At 39.0% G+C, this 18,237-nt stretch overlaps 1 protein-coding gene across 1 annotated transcript in view; it reads left to right on the top strand.

The window, feature by feature from the left end:
• The window catches only part of MKX (mohawk homeobox), a 103,262-nt gene that overhangs the window by 14,030 nt on the left and 70,995 nt on the right, over positions 1-18,237 (top strand). The window contains exons 4-5 of the mRNA XM_069086370.1: positions 7,728-7,881; positions 8,810-9,145. Of these exons, the coding sequence (XP_068942471.1) occupies positions 7,728-7,881; positions 8,810-9,145 (490 nt within the window). The remainder of the gene's footprint in view (positions 1-7,727; positions 7,882-8,809; positions 9,146-18,237) is intronic.

Below are 18,237 nucleotides of genomic sequence, written 5' to 3'. Positions count from 1 at the left end.
TAATTAGAACATTGAATATTTGTGTGTGTGTGTGTGTGTGTGAGTCATAGTTAAGCCAAAACCTTCCCACCATCCTCAGTTGGTGCAATTGAGTATTTTTAATATAACTGCAGAACTTTACATCTATTCCAGGAAATAATGTCTTGTATGTTTGTTGAGTTGAGTTCAATTTCACCTTTATTAGATTCTACCTACATTTCTAGGTCAGATCTTTGAGGAATCTCAATTTTATTATCTGGAGTGCTAGTTATCTTTGCCAATTTCATGTCATTTGAAAATTTGATAAATATGCCATCTTATTTCTCTCAATTCATTGATAGAAATGTTAAATACATTAGAATCAAGGAGGAAATCTCAAAACACCCCTACTAGGGCCCTTCCTCCAGTTTGAGACTGATCCTACTTTTTAAAAAATTGTTTTTCCCCAGTTACATGTAAAAATAGTTTTTAAAATTCATTTTAAAACTTTGAGTTTCAAATTCTCTCCCTTCCTTCCTCCCCACCTCCCCCTATCGAGAAGCCAGGCAATTCAATATAGGTTATACATGCATAGTCATGCAAAATATATCCATAGTAGTCATATTGTGAATGAAAACATAGACCAAGAAAAATAAAGTAAGAAAAAAATGTGTTTCAATGTGTATTGAGACGCCATCAGTTCTTTCACTGGGGATGGATGGCATGAGATTGATCCTCTTAATGAATAATCTTGGGTCTTGTTATTCATCTGGTTCTGAATGGATTGAACTGAGCCACATTTCTCTACATTGTCTACCAAGATATTCGTAATAACTAGCATTTATATAGTGCTTTGGGGTAGCAAGGTGATACAGTGGTCTGGAATCAGGAAGACCTATCTTCTTGAGTTCAAATCCAGCCTCAGTCACTAGCTGTGTCACCCTAGACAAGTCACTTCACCCTGTTTGCCTCAGTTTTCTCATCTGTCAAGTGAGCTAGGGAAGGAAATGGCAAACCATTCCAGTATCTTTGCCAAGAAAACCCCAAATGAAGTCACCAGGAGTCAGATAGTGACTGAACAACAAAATAACAAAGTGCTTTTAAGGATTGCAAAACACTTTACTTGTTGACTCCTTTGTTCCCCCCAACAACAACCCTGTGAGGTAAATGCTATTATTATCCCCATTTTACAGATGAAGAAACTGAGTCTGAGAGTGGGTAAGTAATTTACCCAGAACTGAGAAGTGTCTGAGGCTGTATTGGAACTCAGACCTTTCTGACTCCAATTCTAATACTTTACTATGCCCCCTTAGTTGTCTCAGCTGAGAAGGGCTTTGTCAAATTTCTTGCTGAAATCCATATATTGTCATTCCTCTGACTTGCCAATCTGGTACTTTTATGGTTTACAAATGCTTGACTAACATTACTGAATCTCATTGCCTTAGCATAGTACCTAGCATAGTACTTATAAGTATAGGCTTAATACAAGTTTTAGAATCCATTAATTTATTCGATGCTGACAACATCCCTGTGTGATAGGAAATATAGTACAGGGAAAAGGATACTGACTTCACATTCAAATCCCACCCCTGGTGCGTACAAATTGTATGACCTTGGGCAAGTCACTCTACTGTTTTGGGTCTTAGTATTCTCAACTGTACCATGAGGGGGTTGGACTAGATGGCCTCTTAGGTGCTTTATACCTGGTGTTGACTCTGCCCATTTATAAATGAGGAAACCGAGGCTCAGAGAATTCATGTGTCTTGCCCAACTTGCCCATATGTTTAGAAAATGAGACTCCTGCTCACAGTACAATGCAATTACAAATAGCCATGAGTTTAGCTTGGCATGACTTTGTCCTTAACTTTGAAGCCTTTTAATGATCACTGCTCCAAGTTTTCCAAAACTGTTCCTTTAAAAATTTGTTCCAGAATTAGGCCAAGGATCAGTATCCAATATCTAATTTGCAATATCTATCTTCTTCCTCTCTTAGAAAATGAGCATTTGCCCAAGTGCAGCCTTGGGCATCTCTGATTCCTTGGTTCCCCAAATGGCACTGAAGCTCACTGTCCTGGACCTCAGAGATGCTTAATAAATGCCTTTTGAATCTCTGCTTTGTTTCCAAGATGGCTCTGTCCTGAGCACCTACCACACCCCCAAACAGTCAAATGTGAAGCAGCCTTTTTCATCTCAGTTCTACAGTGGAGATTCTCACAACCCAAATACTTGGCATTGCCAAATAGTTCCATGGATGTTATTTGACCGATAGGAATGGCACTAAAAAAGATTTATTACTATCTGTTTTGCCATTGGGCTTTTCCAATGGACTTGCCCCTGAAACCTACTTTATATATTGCCTCCTTCCATTACAATGGGAGCCCCTTGAGAGCAGAGACTGTCTTACTTTTCTATCTGTATGGCTAGCACTTAGCCCGGTGTTTCTTTGCACATGATAAATACTTTTTTTCATTAATGAAGACCTTTCATTCATTCATTCTCGTTTCCAAGACCTGTTCTCTATCTGCTATACCACATTGCTTTTTAGGTAATATATAACAGAACATAAAAAGACATACCTAGCTGGATATGCCAAAAGAAAAAAAGAACAGAAATAATGCTGATAAAGAATGTTGAATACTATATGTTACATATTATATATATATGTAAATATATATTATATACAATAAATTTCAAGATATTGTTAAAATTACTTTATTCTGGAACAATGAGGTGGGTCAGAATTGAACAGGAAATATTGGAGTACTTTCGGGGAATTGTTTAGTGTTTTAAGGACCCTCGTGAGGCTTCTTCCTGAAACATAAGGGGTTCATCTTTTTATAACGAATGCTTTAAAATATTTTAAAACAAGGAAGGAAGCAAGCATTGATTAATTTCCTACCTTGTGCCAGGCACTATGCTAATTGGTATACAAATATTATCTCATTTGATCCTTACAATAACCCCAGGGAGTTATGTAATTGTTATGCTATAATGATCCCCATTTTATTGTTGAGACAGAGGTTGTATAGCTTGCTCTGGGTCACACAGCTAATAAGGTTCTGAGGCCAAAATTGAGATCAGGTCTTCGTGTCTCCAGACATAGCATTCTATCCACTGTGCCACCTAAAGTCTGTCATCTAGTGATGTTATATATGGCTGTGAGCCGTTGGATGCTCTAGTCTCTGAAGGTTTGAAGTTGGGAATGACAGAGGTGATGGAGAAGTATATGGTGGCCATAAGCAGGCTGCAATTCATTGCAAATGAGGAATCACACAGGAGTTGTAGTGTGTAAGGCATGTCGTCAGAAAAACATATGAATGAAAATAAAATGGTTGGTCAGGAAGCAAGATCAGAGGACAATCAATGAAAGTCTATAGTGTTCACATCACCTGAAGAGAACTTGGAGACAGCTCCGAGCACACTTTGTGGAAGCTCCATGTGGTGAATCTGTGGGAGACGTGACTGGAAGCTATTTGGGAAGGACATGAATGGATGGTCTAGAGCTGTGCTGTTGGACAGAATAATCACATAAAGTTCACAGATCCATCAAGAGTATTGGAGTGTGTTGGAATTATGTTGCATTGAACATTGTATGACATGAATGACATATTACATTACAATATTACATTTTTCTACATGCATTTTTGTTGTAATAGAAGTTGTAATAGGGCTCAATTTATAGCATATTAGAACCAGAAGGAACTACAGAGCAGAGAAATCATCTGTTCAGCATACCTGTGGAGATGAGAAAAATATGGCTCTGGGAGATTAATTGGCTGGTAAGTAGTAGGGCCAGGAAATAAAGCTGAGTTGCTTGACTCCTAATCCATCACTCTTTCTAATCACAAAATCATAGAAGCTTGGTGTTGGAACAGACTTCAGCCCATTTAAGGTAGCCTCTACATGAAAAAGCATCCCCCTTCTCAATATACCCAGTGGTAGGTCATCTGGCTTTCATTTGAATGCCTCTGAGGAAGAGAAACATACTACCTTTGGGGGCAGTCATTCCACTTGTGGATAGTTAATTGATGGAAAGGTTTCAGAGAAGAGAGGAGTTCCCCTTATATTGAGGTTAAAGTTGTTTATATCCATTGATTTTAATCCTTTCCTCTGGGACCAGGCAAAATAAGTCTATATCACACTGTCTCTTTAACTGAATAAATTATAGGCTCACATATATATGTATATATATGTATATGTGTGTATGTATATACATACATATATACACACATGTAGGTATAGCTATGTAACACATGTATATAACATATCTACAGACATAGATATATGTTTTCTATGTAGCATAGACTACATCTATATGTAGATTGTATCTATGGACATATGTGTATGTGTCTTTGTGCATGTCTATAGATATATATGTAGGTCTATATGTCTATCTGTAGGCATATATAAGTATTCATATGTATATTTAGGTATATATCTATAGAAGGTGTATGTGTCTACATACATATATGTTTCTGTGTGTGTGATACAGACACATAATACCACACACCTACATAGGTAGCTGTTATTTTGGGAGAGATTTAAGGTATCTGATTTTCATTCTGCTTAGTACAGGACCAAAGAGGAGTAGAGATTCGATGGATCCGTGACTTGATAGGAGGGGATCATTTTGACCAAAAAGAAGTAGATGGTTTTGCCATCTTTTTGAAAGGTAGAATGGTGTAGCATGAAATGGATAGATTGTAAGAAGGAACGGCAGTTGGGAATAACGATTGCATAGAGCTAATTCTCAAAGATACTTGAATCATCGAAGTCCTGTGAAGTTTGAACAACATTCATGGGTTTGAACATTAGAGGCAGAAAGGTCCTCTAGTGCAAATGTCTGATTTTCCAGAGGAAGAAATTGAAGTCCAGAGACCTTAGTCATTTGGCCAAAGCTACCCAGATAATCCTGGAAGAGTAACCACTATCTTATTCCTTTTCTGATTCCCAGGTTATGCCCAGAAAGTAACTGGGAGCCAGTGTAGGATTTGGAGCATTGAAAATCAGGCTGACATGCCTAAAGTAGATGAATTTTGAAGTGGGGAGGGAGGGAGTAAGCATTTATATGCTACCTGCAATGTACCAGGCACTGTGCTAAGTGTTTACTACAAATTTTAATGTCATTTGATCCTCACAATAACCCAACAAGGTATGTGCTATTATTATCCCATTTTACAGTTGGGGAAACTGAGGTATGCAGAAGTTATGACTTGCTAAGTCAGGATCACACAACTAGTAAGTATCTGAGACTGGATTTGAACTTAGATCTTCCTGAGCTGAGGCCCAACATACTATCCACTGTGTCACTAGAAGCCTCTAAAGTGGTATTTGAGACTGAAGAGGAAAAGGATTAGAAGGCAATTGTTGTTCAGTAACTTTTTAGTGCTGCCTGACTCTCTATGACTCCATTTGGGGTTTTCTTGGTAGAGATACTAGTGTGTTTTGTCATTTCCTTCTCTAGCTTATTTCACAGATGAGGAAACCAAGGCAAACAAGGTTAGGTTACTTGCCCAGGGTCACACAGCTTGTAAGTGTCTGAGGCCATATTTGAACTCAGGACAGATTAAGATGTGAAGAGTGGGAGCATCTAGGGGGAGCAGTGGATAGAGCACCAGCCCTAGAGTCAGGAGGACCCCAGTTCAAATCCAGCCTCAGACACTTACTAGCTTTGAGACCCTGGGCAAGTCACATAACCCTGCAAAAGGGGGGTGGGGGGTGGAGGGGAATATGTGAAGAGTAAAATATTGAGCATGTAAATATTCTGGGCTCCCCTTCCCCCTCCCAGAAGTAATGCTTCCTAACTGTTTGGCAGAAGAGACAGCCATAATAGCTCGTTTACTTTTAAAATGGGAGATCACTTCTACAGACCCACTCAATGGTAAGCCTTTAAGCATTATGCTGATCTGTATATTTATAGAAGTAAATCTAGAAAAGTGAGGCTTTCCATGCTGTGCAAATGTTACCACTAAGCCTTGCTAGTAATTTAGGACCATATTCTGGAACATAATTTGGCAGCAGAGACACCTAATGAGGCTTCCCCGTACTTCATCCTTTTTAAAGAACCATACAACAATTTGTTAAAAGGCCAGTTTTCAGGGCGGGGAGGTGGAACAGTATAACCCTTCAGTCTATAGAAATCCGCTGACCTTTTCCCCAAGAAAAGAATGGAAGGCATACTTGTTTTAAAGAAAAAAAAAAAAAGAACGTCCTAATTTCTTTGCTATCACCGACTTGCTTAGGAAAGGCTTAACTTTCAGCCTAAAAGGATATTCCATTCTCTTCAGAGAATGCTGCAAGAAAAACTGCAAGAAATGTAGTAAAACCAGAAAGCAGTTTGGGAGAATTGGGTTTAGATGCGCATTCTACACCCTACACCACCATAAGCTGCAAATGAATACTTGACCTAAATATAAAAGGTCACACCATGAAGAAATAAGAGAAGATGAAGAGGTTTTAGAACTATGGGTAGGAAAGAACACTTGGCCTGTTGAGAGTCCTATATCAAGTGAGCTTTGTATTTCAGATAAATACTTACTATAAGTGTGACTCATGCCATAGCCTTTGTTAACTTTTTAATGGAATCTAGGGGGAAGAGGAAGGGAACAAGTATTTATTAAGTGCCTCCTGTATGCTAGGCATTGGATTGAGATCTTTATAGATATTATTCCATTTAATCCTCATGACAACTCTGTGAGGTAGGTGTTACTATTATCCCCATTTTACAGTTAAGGAAACTGGGACAGGCAGAGATCTGATGGCATTCCCCAGGGTCACAGTGCCAGTAAATGTTTGAGGCTGGAGCTGAACTCAGGTCTTCCTGATCCCAGGACCAGCACTCTATCCATGGCATCACATAACTTTTTTGTTTCACTTCATTAAGTATTTAATGACTATGTGCGCTTCCCTCCATTTCATATTTCTCTATTCTTTTAACTTCTCTGACCCTGCACGAGTATGGTTCTTCCATATTTCTAAATTGCTACTACTCCATTTCCTTCACCATATCCTCTTCTTCTTGCCCCCATAACGCAGTATTTCCCCAAATTTCTTTTCCCATCCCTCTTCTTTTTTTCCCCTCAGTATTCTCATATCAACCTCTTCCACTTCTATAGAATTAATTATAAATAATTTTTAAAAATTTTTAATATATTTTAATAAAATACTTAATGATGAACAAGCTGTAGATAAGTTAATTATAAATATTTTTTATTTTTAATAGAAGACGATTATGAACAAGATGTAGATAAGTCTGAAATCTATATTTCCAACCTTGACCTTTCTCCTGAGCTCAAAACTTGCACTTAAACTGTCTACTGTATATCTCCACCTGGATATTGTCACCATCCCATTCCCATCAAAATCAACAAGACCCAAACTGAATTAATCATATCCCTCTCCCAAATCGATGCTTCCTGTTGACTTCACTCAACCCAGTCTCAACACTTGAATTGCTTTTTGATTGATCCTTTGTTGTTATGTGCCATTTGATCCTCAGGACTACCCCATGAGAAAGGTGCTATAGAGATTATTAACCCCATTTTAGATATGAGGAAGTTAAGGTTCAGGAAAGTTGATTTACTTGTATGTAACTACGGGGTGTCAAAGATGGGCTATGAATCCAAGTCTTTCCTAATTCCTTGTCTAAAGTTGTTTCCGCTATTTTGTGCTGACTGTTGGATTTTCCTTTCCCTTGTAAAAAAAAATACAGGTATTAATGGGAAAGGTTTTAAAATTTTATGAAAGGAGAAATTTTATTTGTTTTTTAGGTGTCAAACTGGTTTGCTAATGCAAGACGTCGCCTTAAAAATACCGTCCGGCAACCAGATCTGAGCTGGGCTTTGAGAATAAAACTCTACAATAAATATGTGCAAGGAAATGCAGAAAGACTTAGTGTGAGCAGTGATGACTCATGTTCTGAAGGTTTGTTAGATTTTTATTGTTTTTATTTGCTCCTAGGTTTAGAAGGTTACCTTGATTTTTAATTGTTTTTAACAAGTTAGTGATCTGTCCCATAAGACCTATTGGTGCCATATTGGTTCTTTTTTATTGCATGAGGTAACTTTGCTGTTGTAATGTTATAAATGACCAACAGATTTGTTACATTTTCCCCTTGTTTAAGGAGTTATGTGTCAGAATAACACCCTCTGAAAAAGTCATTAAAATTGAATTAACATAGCGGGGGTTGGGGGAGGGAGATGTATAAACAACCTCTGCTTTCATTTTAGCAAAAGATTCAACTTATTTTTAAAAAATAATTTTCTTTATTTTGATTTTTAAAAATATTTTTTCTCTTTCTCTCACTCATCCTGTTCAGGGGATTGGCTGACAATGATAAATATGCGTTATTGGGGCAGTTAGGTGGCACAGTGAGTAGAGCACTGGTCCTGGAGTCAGGAGGACCTGAGTTCAAATTCCAGCCTCAGACACTTAACACTTACTAGCTGTGTGACCTTGGGCAAGTCACTTAACCCCAATTGCCCTGCCTTCCCCCCTCCAAAAAGCAAAAAAATAAAAATAAATAAATATGCATTATCAAGCAAACCAAATTCCCTCACTGACCATGTCCAAATATATGTGTATATATGTATGTCATTCTGTCCTGAGTCCTTCACCTCTCTGTCAGGATATGTGTAGCATGTATCATTATTTCCATATTCCATTGGAATCCTGTTTGGTCATTGTGTTGATTAGAGGTCTTATTTCTAAAATTTTTAACTTTAAGTCCTAAACACAAAGATGTTTTTAAGGAGTTGACCTTATATGTCTCTAAGCATTGTATCTCACAATTGAATAGTTAGGTATATAAAATACCTGAAACTTACTACTTAGAACTTTTTGCCTCCCTCAGATGGAGAAAATCCCCCAAGAAACCACGTGAATGAATCGGGGTATAATAACCCAGTTCACCATGCAGTAATTAAAACAGAGAGCTCCGTGATCAAATCTGGAGTGAGACCAGAGCCTGGCCCCAATGAGGACTACGTGTCACCCCCCAAATACAAGAGTAGCTTGTTGAACCGGTACCTTAATGACTCTTTGCGACACGTCATGGCCACAAATGCAGCAATGATGGGAAAAACGAGACAGAGAAACCATTCGGGGTCATTCAGTTCCAATGAATTTGAGGAGGAGCTGGTGTCTCCATCATCATCAGAAACCGAAGGCAACTTTGTCTATCGAACAGGTAAGTGGGTGTGTTTTGTGTTTTTCTGCTGCCTATTTTGACCAGAATTTAAATGGTGCCCAAATTTTGCTATCCAGTCACAGCTGTTGCTGCTGTTGTTATTGTGTATGTGTGTTTGTGTGTGTGTGTCTCAAGCAGAGATAAATTATACCTTTAGCTACAGTACTTGAATTGAGTGGGCTGGGAGAACACTGATACCTCTCTAAGGAGATACAGGTGGACTTTTTCATTTAATGAAGATGTGCTTTTGGAGGGTTGGGTTGACGTTGGCCTTTATGAATAGGGAGCTCTGAAGAAAGTCATGTTGTGGGAAAACTGTGCTTGCTTTGCTACTTGTTATCTGAATTGTATTAGTCTATGATGACAGTAACCACATTTATATAGTGCTGAAGATTTACAAAGTACTTTGCATACCCTATAAGGTAAGGGTTATGGGTGTTATCATCTTCACTCTGTAGATGGATGATCTGAGCTTAAGAAGGTTAAGTGACTTGCTTATGGTCACCTAGCTACTAAGTCAGGCATCAATTGATTGCAGCACAAGAAAGAGAATGGAAATGGAGACTTGTCCTGTGATTTCACTGGTATAGGGAACTCCCAGGTGAGGAAAGACCCTACCGGTATAAATATGCACCTTCCTTGCAACTTGTATTCAAAACAAATAGAGACCAGACATGAGTAGCAGAAAAAGGATTGAGATGGGCAAAATTAAGCCTTTGAGAAGGGCACTGTGGGGAAAAAAAATGAAATAATGAATGAACTCATCCTTCAGATAGAGAAAAAATAAGCAATGGAAATTTAAAAAAAAATTTTTTTTACCCTGACCCCTGAGTTTTTAGAGAGGTTTCATATTAAAGGACATTTATAAAAGGGGGCTTGGGATTTGTGTTACAGGGAATGTAGTCAGAGGTCTAAATCTAAAAATGGTAGAGGCAGAGTCTACTCTGGAGGCATGGAGGAGATGAAAATGGGGTGAGTAAAGGTAGAGTGATAATGGATGTATTCTGACTTAGAAGTATATGTACATGTGGTATATACATCCAATGTATATACACATACATACACTTCCAAACCAGAATACATATATACACATGTATACTTCCAAACCTTACAAGAAAAAAGTATATGTGCATGTGTACATATACATTTATATATAGTTCTTAAGCTTAGTAAATACATACACATACACATATATAAACATTTATGTTCAGTGTTTTTTGGAGGATTGGTTGGGTAGATCAATGTAACTTTGCAAAAGATCCTAAGTCTCTCTTCCTAATGGCCTCTTCAGGTATTTTATCCAGAGATCAGTCTTCCATACTGAATATTAGAGTTTCCATTTAGTTGTTTAGTTAGCACTGAATTTAAAATTAGATAACCAAAATTTCAGTGTCCTATGATGGTACTAAATGAACCAGGTGAAGGAGAGAATTGAACTAATTCAGGGCTTCTTAATTTGGGGTTCATGATCTACTCTTTTTTATTTCAATAAGTATAGTCCAATATAATTGTTTTCCCCTGAAAACCTATATATTTTATTTTATGTACTGAAAAAACATGATTCTTAGAAGAGGTCCATAGGCCCTGCCAGACTGCCAAAAGGTTCCATGACACAAAAGGGTTTAGGACCCATGGCCTAGATCTCCAAAGTTTTTCCCAACTCTGACATTCAGTAGTTTGTTTCCTTTTAAAAAAAAAAAAAGACAAATCATTACATCATTTGCCCAGTATGCTTACTGTTTGGAAAAAGTGTACTACTTTCAGAGGTGGTAAAATATAAACTCTTAAGAACATGAGGCAATGTGCGTGCATTTGGGACTACTTTTCAAAGTTAAATGTCTAGGTCATTTAAGGTTTGGCTTTTTTTCCCCCCTAAACATTCCAAATGCATTTGGTCCATATTATGAGCTAATTATTAGCCAAGTTTTATTTTTAAATCAAAGCATTTTTAGTTACACAAGCTGAGAGAAAGCAGCTTAGACATAAAAACTTATTTCCCCCCTGCACATGTGTAACTCAATTTTGCTGTTGTAGAAGGAAAAAAACATCCTGCCCCAGTACTCTTAAGACCTGCTTGCGAAGTTTCAGACACAGAATATAAGCTCCTTGAGGACCTGGATTGTATCATGTATCATTTACTTTGTATCTCCAGTACCAACACAGAGTAGTAGGCACTTAACAAAATGTTTGTTGATTACTTCATTAATTTCATATCAGAACCTTAGAGAACTGTTTCTCATGGAGACAATGTAATGAAGCATAGATCCTATAGGATTACCCAAGGTGCCCCTCACCCTGGGGAAGTTTTTAAAAGAAGTATGGCAGCTTTGCTTCCTACACATGGCTTGGTTAGAAATCCTTTTGCTTTCCTTCTTACTCTTGCACAAAAATCCTGCAAATCTCTCTTAGGGTCTCCATAACCCTGAGACACTAAGACAGCTTTGCATAGTGTAATGAAGAGTGGTAGACTTGGAGCTAGGTGAGACTTGGGTTAGAATTCTACCTCTAAGACTTACCAGCTTCCTACAAGTGCCTTCACATCTCTGAGCCTCCATTTTCTCATCTGTAAAATGGAAGCAATATTTCCTGTATGAATGCCTTCTCAGAATTAAATGGGTTAGCAATAAAAGCTAACTTTTACATAGTGCTTCAGGGTTCACCAAGAATTTGACATATGTCATTCCCCAGCCTTTGACCCAACCTTGGTGCAAAGAACATGGGAGATGGAGTCAAAAGCCCTTGGTGAAGTCTAACTCCTAATACTTGCTATGTCTGGGACATGTATACATATTTTTTGCTTGTTGTTTCCCCCATTAGATTGTGAGCTCCTTTAGGGTAGGAACTGTCTTTTCCCTCTTTTTGAACCCCTAGCAGCGCAGTGCTTGGCACATAGTAAGAGCTCAAGAAATGTTTTTGATTGATCGGCACATAGTAGGCATTTAATAAATATTTATTTACTGATTGAAGTTGGGCAAGTCACAACCTCTCTGGGCCTCAGTTTCCTCACCTTTAAAATTAAGGGATTGAGGGGTGGCTAGGTGGTGCAGTGAAAAGAGCACCGGCCCTGGAGTCAGGAGGACCTGAGTTCAAATCTGGCCTCAGACACTTAACACTAGCCATGGGACTTTGGGCGAGTCACTTAACCCCAATTGCCCTGCCCTCCCCCTTCCAAAAAGAAAAAGAAAAAACATATGGGATTGGAATAGATGGTCTTGTAGGTGCTTATCAGCTTTAATTCTAGGGTCTCATTTGATCCTTGCAAGAATCCTAGGAAGTAGACAGAGCAGGTGTTATTATCCTACTTTTCAGGTGATAAAACAGAATTTAGAGAAGGGAAGTGACTCACCTAAATGTGATTCCAGGATTTGGTCCAGCCCACACCTTCTGACTCTCATTCCAGTATTCTCTCACTTTCCATGCACTGCTACTTCATTTGTTTTGGTAATTTTAAAAAATTTACTTCCAGGAGAGAGAGAGAGAGAGACAGAGAGAGAGACAGAGAGACAGAGAGACAGAGAGAGAGAGAGAGAGAGAGAGAGAGAGAGAGAGAGAGAGAGAGAGAGAGAGAGAAAGAGAGAGACAGAGAGAGAGAGAGACAGAGAGAGAGAGACAGAGAGAGAGACAGAGAGAGAGACAGAGAGAGACAGAGACAGAGAGAGACAGAGACATAGACATAGACAGAGACAGAGAGACACAGAGACATAGAGAGAGACACAGAGACAGAGACAGAGACATAGACAGAGACAGAGAGAGAACTGTAGCCCAAGACTATAGTCCTAATTGGAGATGTTACTGGAACCTACCAGTTAAGAGGAAAATTATTTTTTTCCTGTGATTTGCCTGTAGGTCTGAAGTTTGAAACATTTATGAGAACAACATCTACAATTAGAAGTGGTTAGAATTAAGAAGAAAATTGCACAACTGTATTTCTAAAAATAAAGGAAATATATTCACTCAGCAATTTGTTTTGGATGAAATCATCTGAATTGAAATTTGCCAAATGCCCATGTAACAGGCAGACTCTGGTTATTGTCCAGAAACATTACAAGCCACTTTCGTGATGTCAGATTATCAAATTATAATTTTCAGATGTAAGAAGAATTGGTTATCCCATGAAAGACTGATTACAGGTCTGTATAGCCAAAGAGCCCAAGTGAACTTTTCAGGAGGGCGACTAGACTTCAAAATTTACTCTGTAATCCCTGGGTGGGGTCCTTTTCCCCAAAGGTGGCTAGATAAGGACAGATTTGTACAGATTTATACAAAAACAGACCTGATTTCATCCTCCAAAGACAGTGTCCCACCCACATTCCTTATAGGACACATAGGCCTAGGAGATTCTACTGGCCCTGCTTTACCTTGACTGGGGAATGAACTATTTTCAGCCCATCTGAGAACCAGCTAGGGCCAAGAACTGCATCATCTGCAAAGATTAGCATACTGTATATCTCATATACACACATATACATACATACATAAATACACATACATGGTACATGTGTGTATATATACATAGATACACGTACATAAACATATGTGCTCATTTATATATACATGCATACATGTATATATACTTATGCATGGCAGATATACATACTCTGTGTCTGTTTGTCTGTCTATCTGTGTGGGTTTACTCTTTCCCAATCCCAACACCCTTGGTTAAGTCAAGTTCCATATTTCTCTATCTCCTTTCAAAATTCTAGAGATATCCCTGAGGAGCTGTGGGGTTCTTCTAAGGCTATTGTTTACCAGCCCCCAGTTCAGTGTGTTCTCTTCTCCTCTCATATCAATTGCAAGTTTCTGTTAGTATCTTCCCAATATCAATTTGATCATTTGCTTCCTTGATACCAACTAGCAGATTGACAGTAGTTAGCTTTAACAAAGGTATATTTACTGAAAATATATGATAGGGCCCCAAAACAAAAATGTTCCCTCAGAATGGGGGTATGTTCTGTTCTCCACATCTCGGTCCCTGGGGAGAGTGGGCTCAGACTTAATTTGTCTGCTATGTAACAATTTGCTCATCTAAATTTACTTCCAGCTGTAGTGTGACAGCTGGACCAGGTAGCCCCTGGCCTATTGGACATAGTGTCTCTACTGAGCATATTCAGTGCTGAGGTGGACCTCACAGGTATTTCCTTGGGTGCTGAGATGGAGCCTCATTCCACTTGACTGTGGTTGCCATGGTAGTCTCTGTCATGATCCCGTCACTGATCCTCTCATAGTTCCTTTGACCTTTTGAAACTCACAAGGGCAAGGCCTGGTTTGCTCCATAGATGACACTTATTCACCCATAAGCAGAATAGAGTAAACCAACAGACAGAAGAAATGAAAACACCATGTGTTCTAGCCACATGTCAACCCAATTGGAGAGAGTCAACCAATAGTACTGCTTTTCTCTCTACCCAGAGGCTTACCAGAGGCTCATGCCTCACTTGCCACCAGGGAACGAAAAAGCTTGAGTTCTCTAATTGATGACTTTTGTGTGGACGCTTCGTTCTGGGTCAGCAGTGAGAAAAAAGGCACGGAATAAGCAGACAGGAAACTGTGAGACAGTATCTGTGAGTACTCTGAATCAGTCAGCAGGGCCCCTCCATCTCACATTGTCATGCATTTCTGAAAGCATGCTCCTTAAGGCTCCAAGTGGCCATTCAGCACCCAGAACACTGTGCATGCTTCAGGAACTGGGGCTGCTTTGACCAGTCCTCTGTTACATTAATTTACACTGAAATTTGTCTTACCTTGAAAACTGGACTTCTCTCTCTTTCACCTGTGAAAGGGACGTCTGTAATTGAACTCAGGTCTTCCTGATTCCAGGCCCAGTGCTCTCTCTCTAAGTGTACCACTTAGCTGCCCTAAGAAAGCAACTTACCAAATGAGTGCCACCCGCTATGCATTTTGGGGAAGTGATTCTACTGCTAGAGGAGGTTGGTGACTCACAGTGTCAAACAGTGTTCAAAGCTGGAGAGAGGTCAGGTAGGAGGACTGGGAAAAGATGAAGCAGCTAAGAGGGCTTTGTAACCTTTGAGAGAACAATTTCTGTAATATGGAAGGTCTGGAAGCCAGATCACAAGGGGCTGAGAAATTATTTGTTGTAGAAGTGAAGGCAATAAATACCAAAACTTCTTCTTAAGAGCTTAGCAGTGACAGATAGGAGAGATACAAGAAGGTAACTTGAGGGCATGACAAGACCATATGGTCTTACTGAAGAATGGGGAGAGCTGGATATATTTATGAGCAGCAGAGAAGGAGCAGGAAACTGAAGGTGAAAGAGAAAATTATCTATGGGGCAAGTTTCCAGTGATATGGAAGGGAATGAGATCAAGGGCAAAATTAGAGGGTTTGGCCCTGGAAAGAGAGCAGCCAACTAATCCTCTGAGGCTGGAGAAAAGAACAGATGGGCCCTGAGCCAGTGATACTTTGGTTTGGGCTTAGGGAGCTGGGTAGGGCAAGACTGGGTAAACTTCTGCAGTTAGAGTCTTGGGCAGTATCAGGACACTGAAGCCTGGAGAGAAAATCATAGGATGGCATGAGACAAGAGGCTACCTAATAGAGAAGGCTTATTTCAAAACTATGCCTAAAACCAATCTTGTATCAGAAAAGAAAGAAATTCTTCCTCTTTTTCTTTTTCTCTTCTATCATCTCTTCCTCCTATCCTTTTCTTTGTCTACCATTTCCTCCCTCTGTCTCTTTCCCCCTTCCAACTTCTTTTCCTTTTTTGTAGTCCCTTCTCTCCAATTCTCTTCAATTCTATTGAAAGAAATTCTATGCTTAATTCTTTTGTAAAATGAGTAATCACTTCATAATGTATCTCTGTATATATGTATGTATACACTTGCTTGCTCTCTCTTTATCTCTCTCTTTCCATATAGATAGATATAGATATAGGTATATTTCACTTGTTCAAAACTGGGTAGACCTTCATGGAATGCAAGAGTGGCTTCCATAGCTAGTTACTAAAGATGTTATGCATTATATGTCCCAGAACTTCCTTTTGAGAGTTAACCTTCAAATCCTGTTCTCTCAATTCGTGGTACCCTACACGTATTATGCACCCTTATTTTTAGTGAAAGAATTGAGTATTCTCTATTTGAATTCTCAGACATTCCATTCTAGGCATGAAAATTACTGGTTGGCTCTTCAGTAGAGTAGAATGGCCCAGCTAGTTATATTTAAGGAACACCACGAAAATTGTCACAGTTCTTGGTTCCATATATGGAGTACAACTCCTCCTCACTCATGAATGTGTGTTCCACCTAATTTAATTTTCCAGATAATGGACGTTTACCCTTTAAACACCAAAACTTTTTCATAGGAACCATGTCCATGGTTTCGATAAAATGTGTTTCACATTCCTCTGCTTCCATAATGCACCAGTGCCTCTATGTAGGTGCTCCTTCCAGGCATGTGAATTACAACCAATCTATGCATCCTATCCTATGCAATCCTGGTCCATGTTCTTCCCTAAATCCACTACAGAGGGTCAACCAATATACTTCTACAAGATCTCTTAACATTTTGTGCATACTAGGGTAATTTTTGGACTACACCTATGATTTCATTGGCTTAGGGAACTCTTAACAAGAAACTCTCATTATCTTGACAGATCTCACCTTCCTTTTAGAGAGTTGGCCAGGGTGCTGAAAAGTTAGGTGATTTGCCCAGTCACAGAGCCAGTATGAGGCAGAGACACCATGATGAGTATACTGGACATAATTTAACCTTTCCTTGATGAACCTGGGTCGTCATTATGACACATCAATCACCCATGAAACTAGGAAATAGTAGTGATATCCTCAGTTGTCTGGCCATTTACTTTTCAAGTTTGGTTCTGCTGCCTTGTATTTCTCTTCCCTTGCTGTTAGCCATTACATCTCAGTATTTCAGTTGCTAGGATCCATGAACCTTTACTGCTTCCAGTCTTTTGTTCCAAGCTTATAGATCAATAAACTTAGTTTTACACACTAATTTACCCAAATATAATTTCTAGCCTCACAATGGCCACAGACCATTGCTCTATAATCTTCCTAAGACATTGCTCTAACAATATCACCCCCGTTCAAAAAACTTCAGCCTATCAGACTAAGCCTTTGCTCCTTATCCTGGCATTCAAGGCTCATCCATGATCTGATACCATGTTCTGTTATCTCTGTATCTTTGCTTGTCTGATTTATTCCATCTGGAATACCCTTCTCAATTGCAACCTGTGCAAAGTCTAGTCATGCTTAAAGATTGAAATCAGACACAACTGTTTCTATGATCCCTTCTCTGATTCCTTCCTCTCCCCTTAGCTGGAAGTATTTCCTGTTGTCTGAGCTCCCCTAACACTTGCTTTGAACCTCTCTTTTGCTTCACCTTCTATCTTGTATTATGGTGATTTTCTCGTTTTGCATTACAGTAAGCTCCATGAAATGGTTAATGCGCCTTATTCAATTTTGTGTTTCCTACAGTGCTTTATACATGGTAGCTGCTTAAAAGACTGGGTGATCTCTATGTTTTCTTCCAGCACTAAATCCTGAGTGATGAGCATTTATTAAACAAATGAAGACAGGAATGACCCTAGTGGCCTTTTTTTCTGTTTTCTTTCTGATTCAGGGCTTTGTTCTAGTTGGTTGAGGTTGCCAGAAATCTGTCCTTTGGATAAGTAGGGTGTTCCTAGGGAAGTATGAAGGGTTAAGTCAAATAGAGTTGAGTTGTGTAGCATGTCAAACAAGACTGTGAACATTCTGATCTTTCAGTAAGTGTGAAGCAGTGATGTTGTCAATGTTGGTGATCTTGAAGGGGCTTCCTAGCTCTAAATCTATAGTCCTTTGATCTGAATGAGAGAAAGGTGATGGTGTTCATAGTTAAATTCATTCCAGAGTTCACAGCACAGGATTTGATCACAATTATTTACTTCTTGAAGACAGCATTTTCTTCATGGAGCATAACTCAAAGAATTTACATGAATTCCCTCCATCATTCTACATGCTGTTCAGAGTTGGTTGATTAATAGCAAAGGAAAATTAAAACGGGAATATGAATTTCATTAGGGACTTTTGCAGGCTTATTCAGAGATGACCATTCACCCCCTGTACTTAATGTGTGGCTTA

This window comes from Petaurus breviceps, unplaced genomic scaffold (assembly GCF_028583685.1).
Source record: "Petaurus breviceps papuanus isolate PSGF00001 unplaced genomic scaffold, PetGlider_PUasm1.0 178, whole genome shotgun sequence".
Taxonomy (NCBI): domain Eukaryota; kingdom Metazoa; phylum Chordata; class Mammalia; order Diprotodontia; family Petauridae; genus Petaurus; species Petaurus breviceps.
This window is presented reverse-complemented; position numbering and strand designations above follow the sequence as displayed.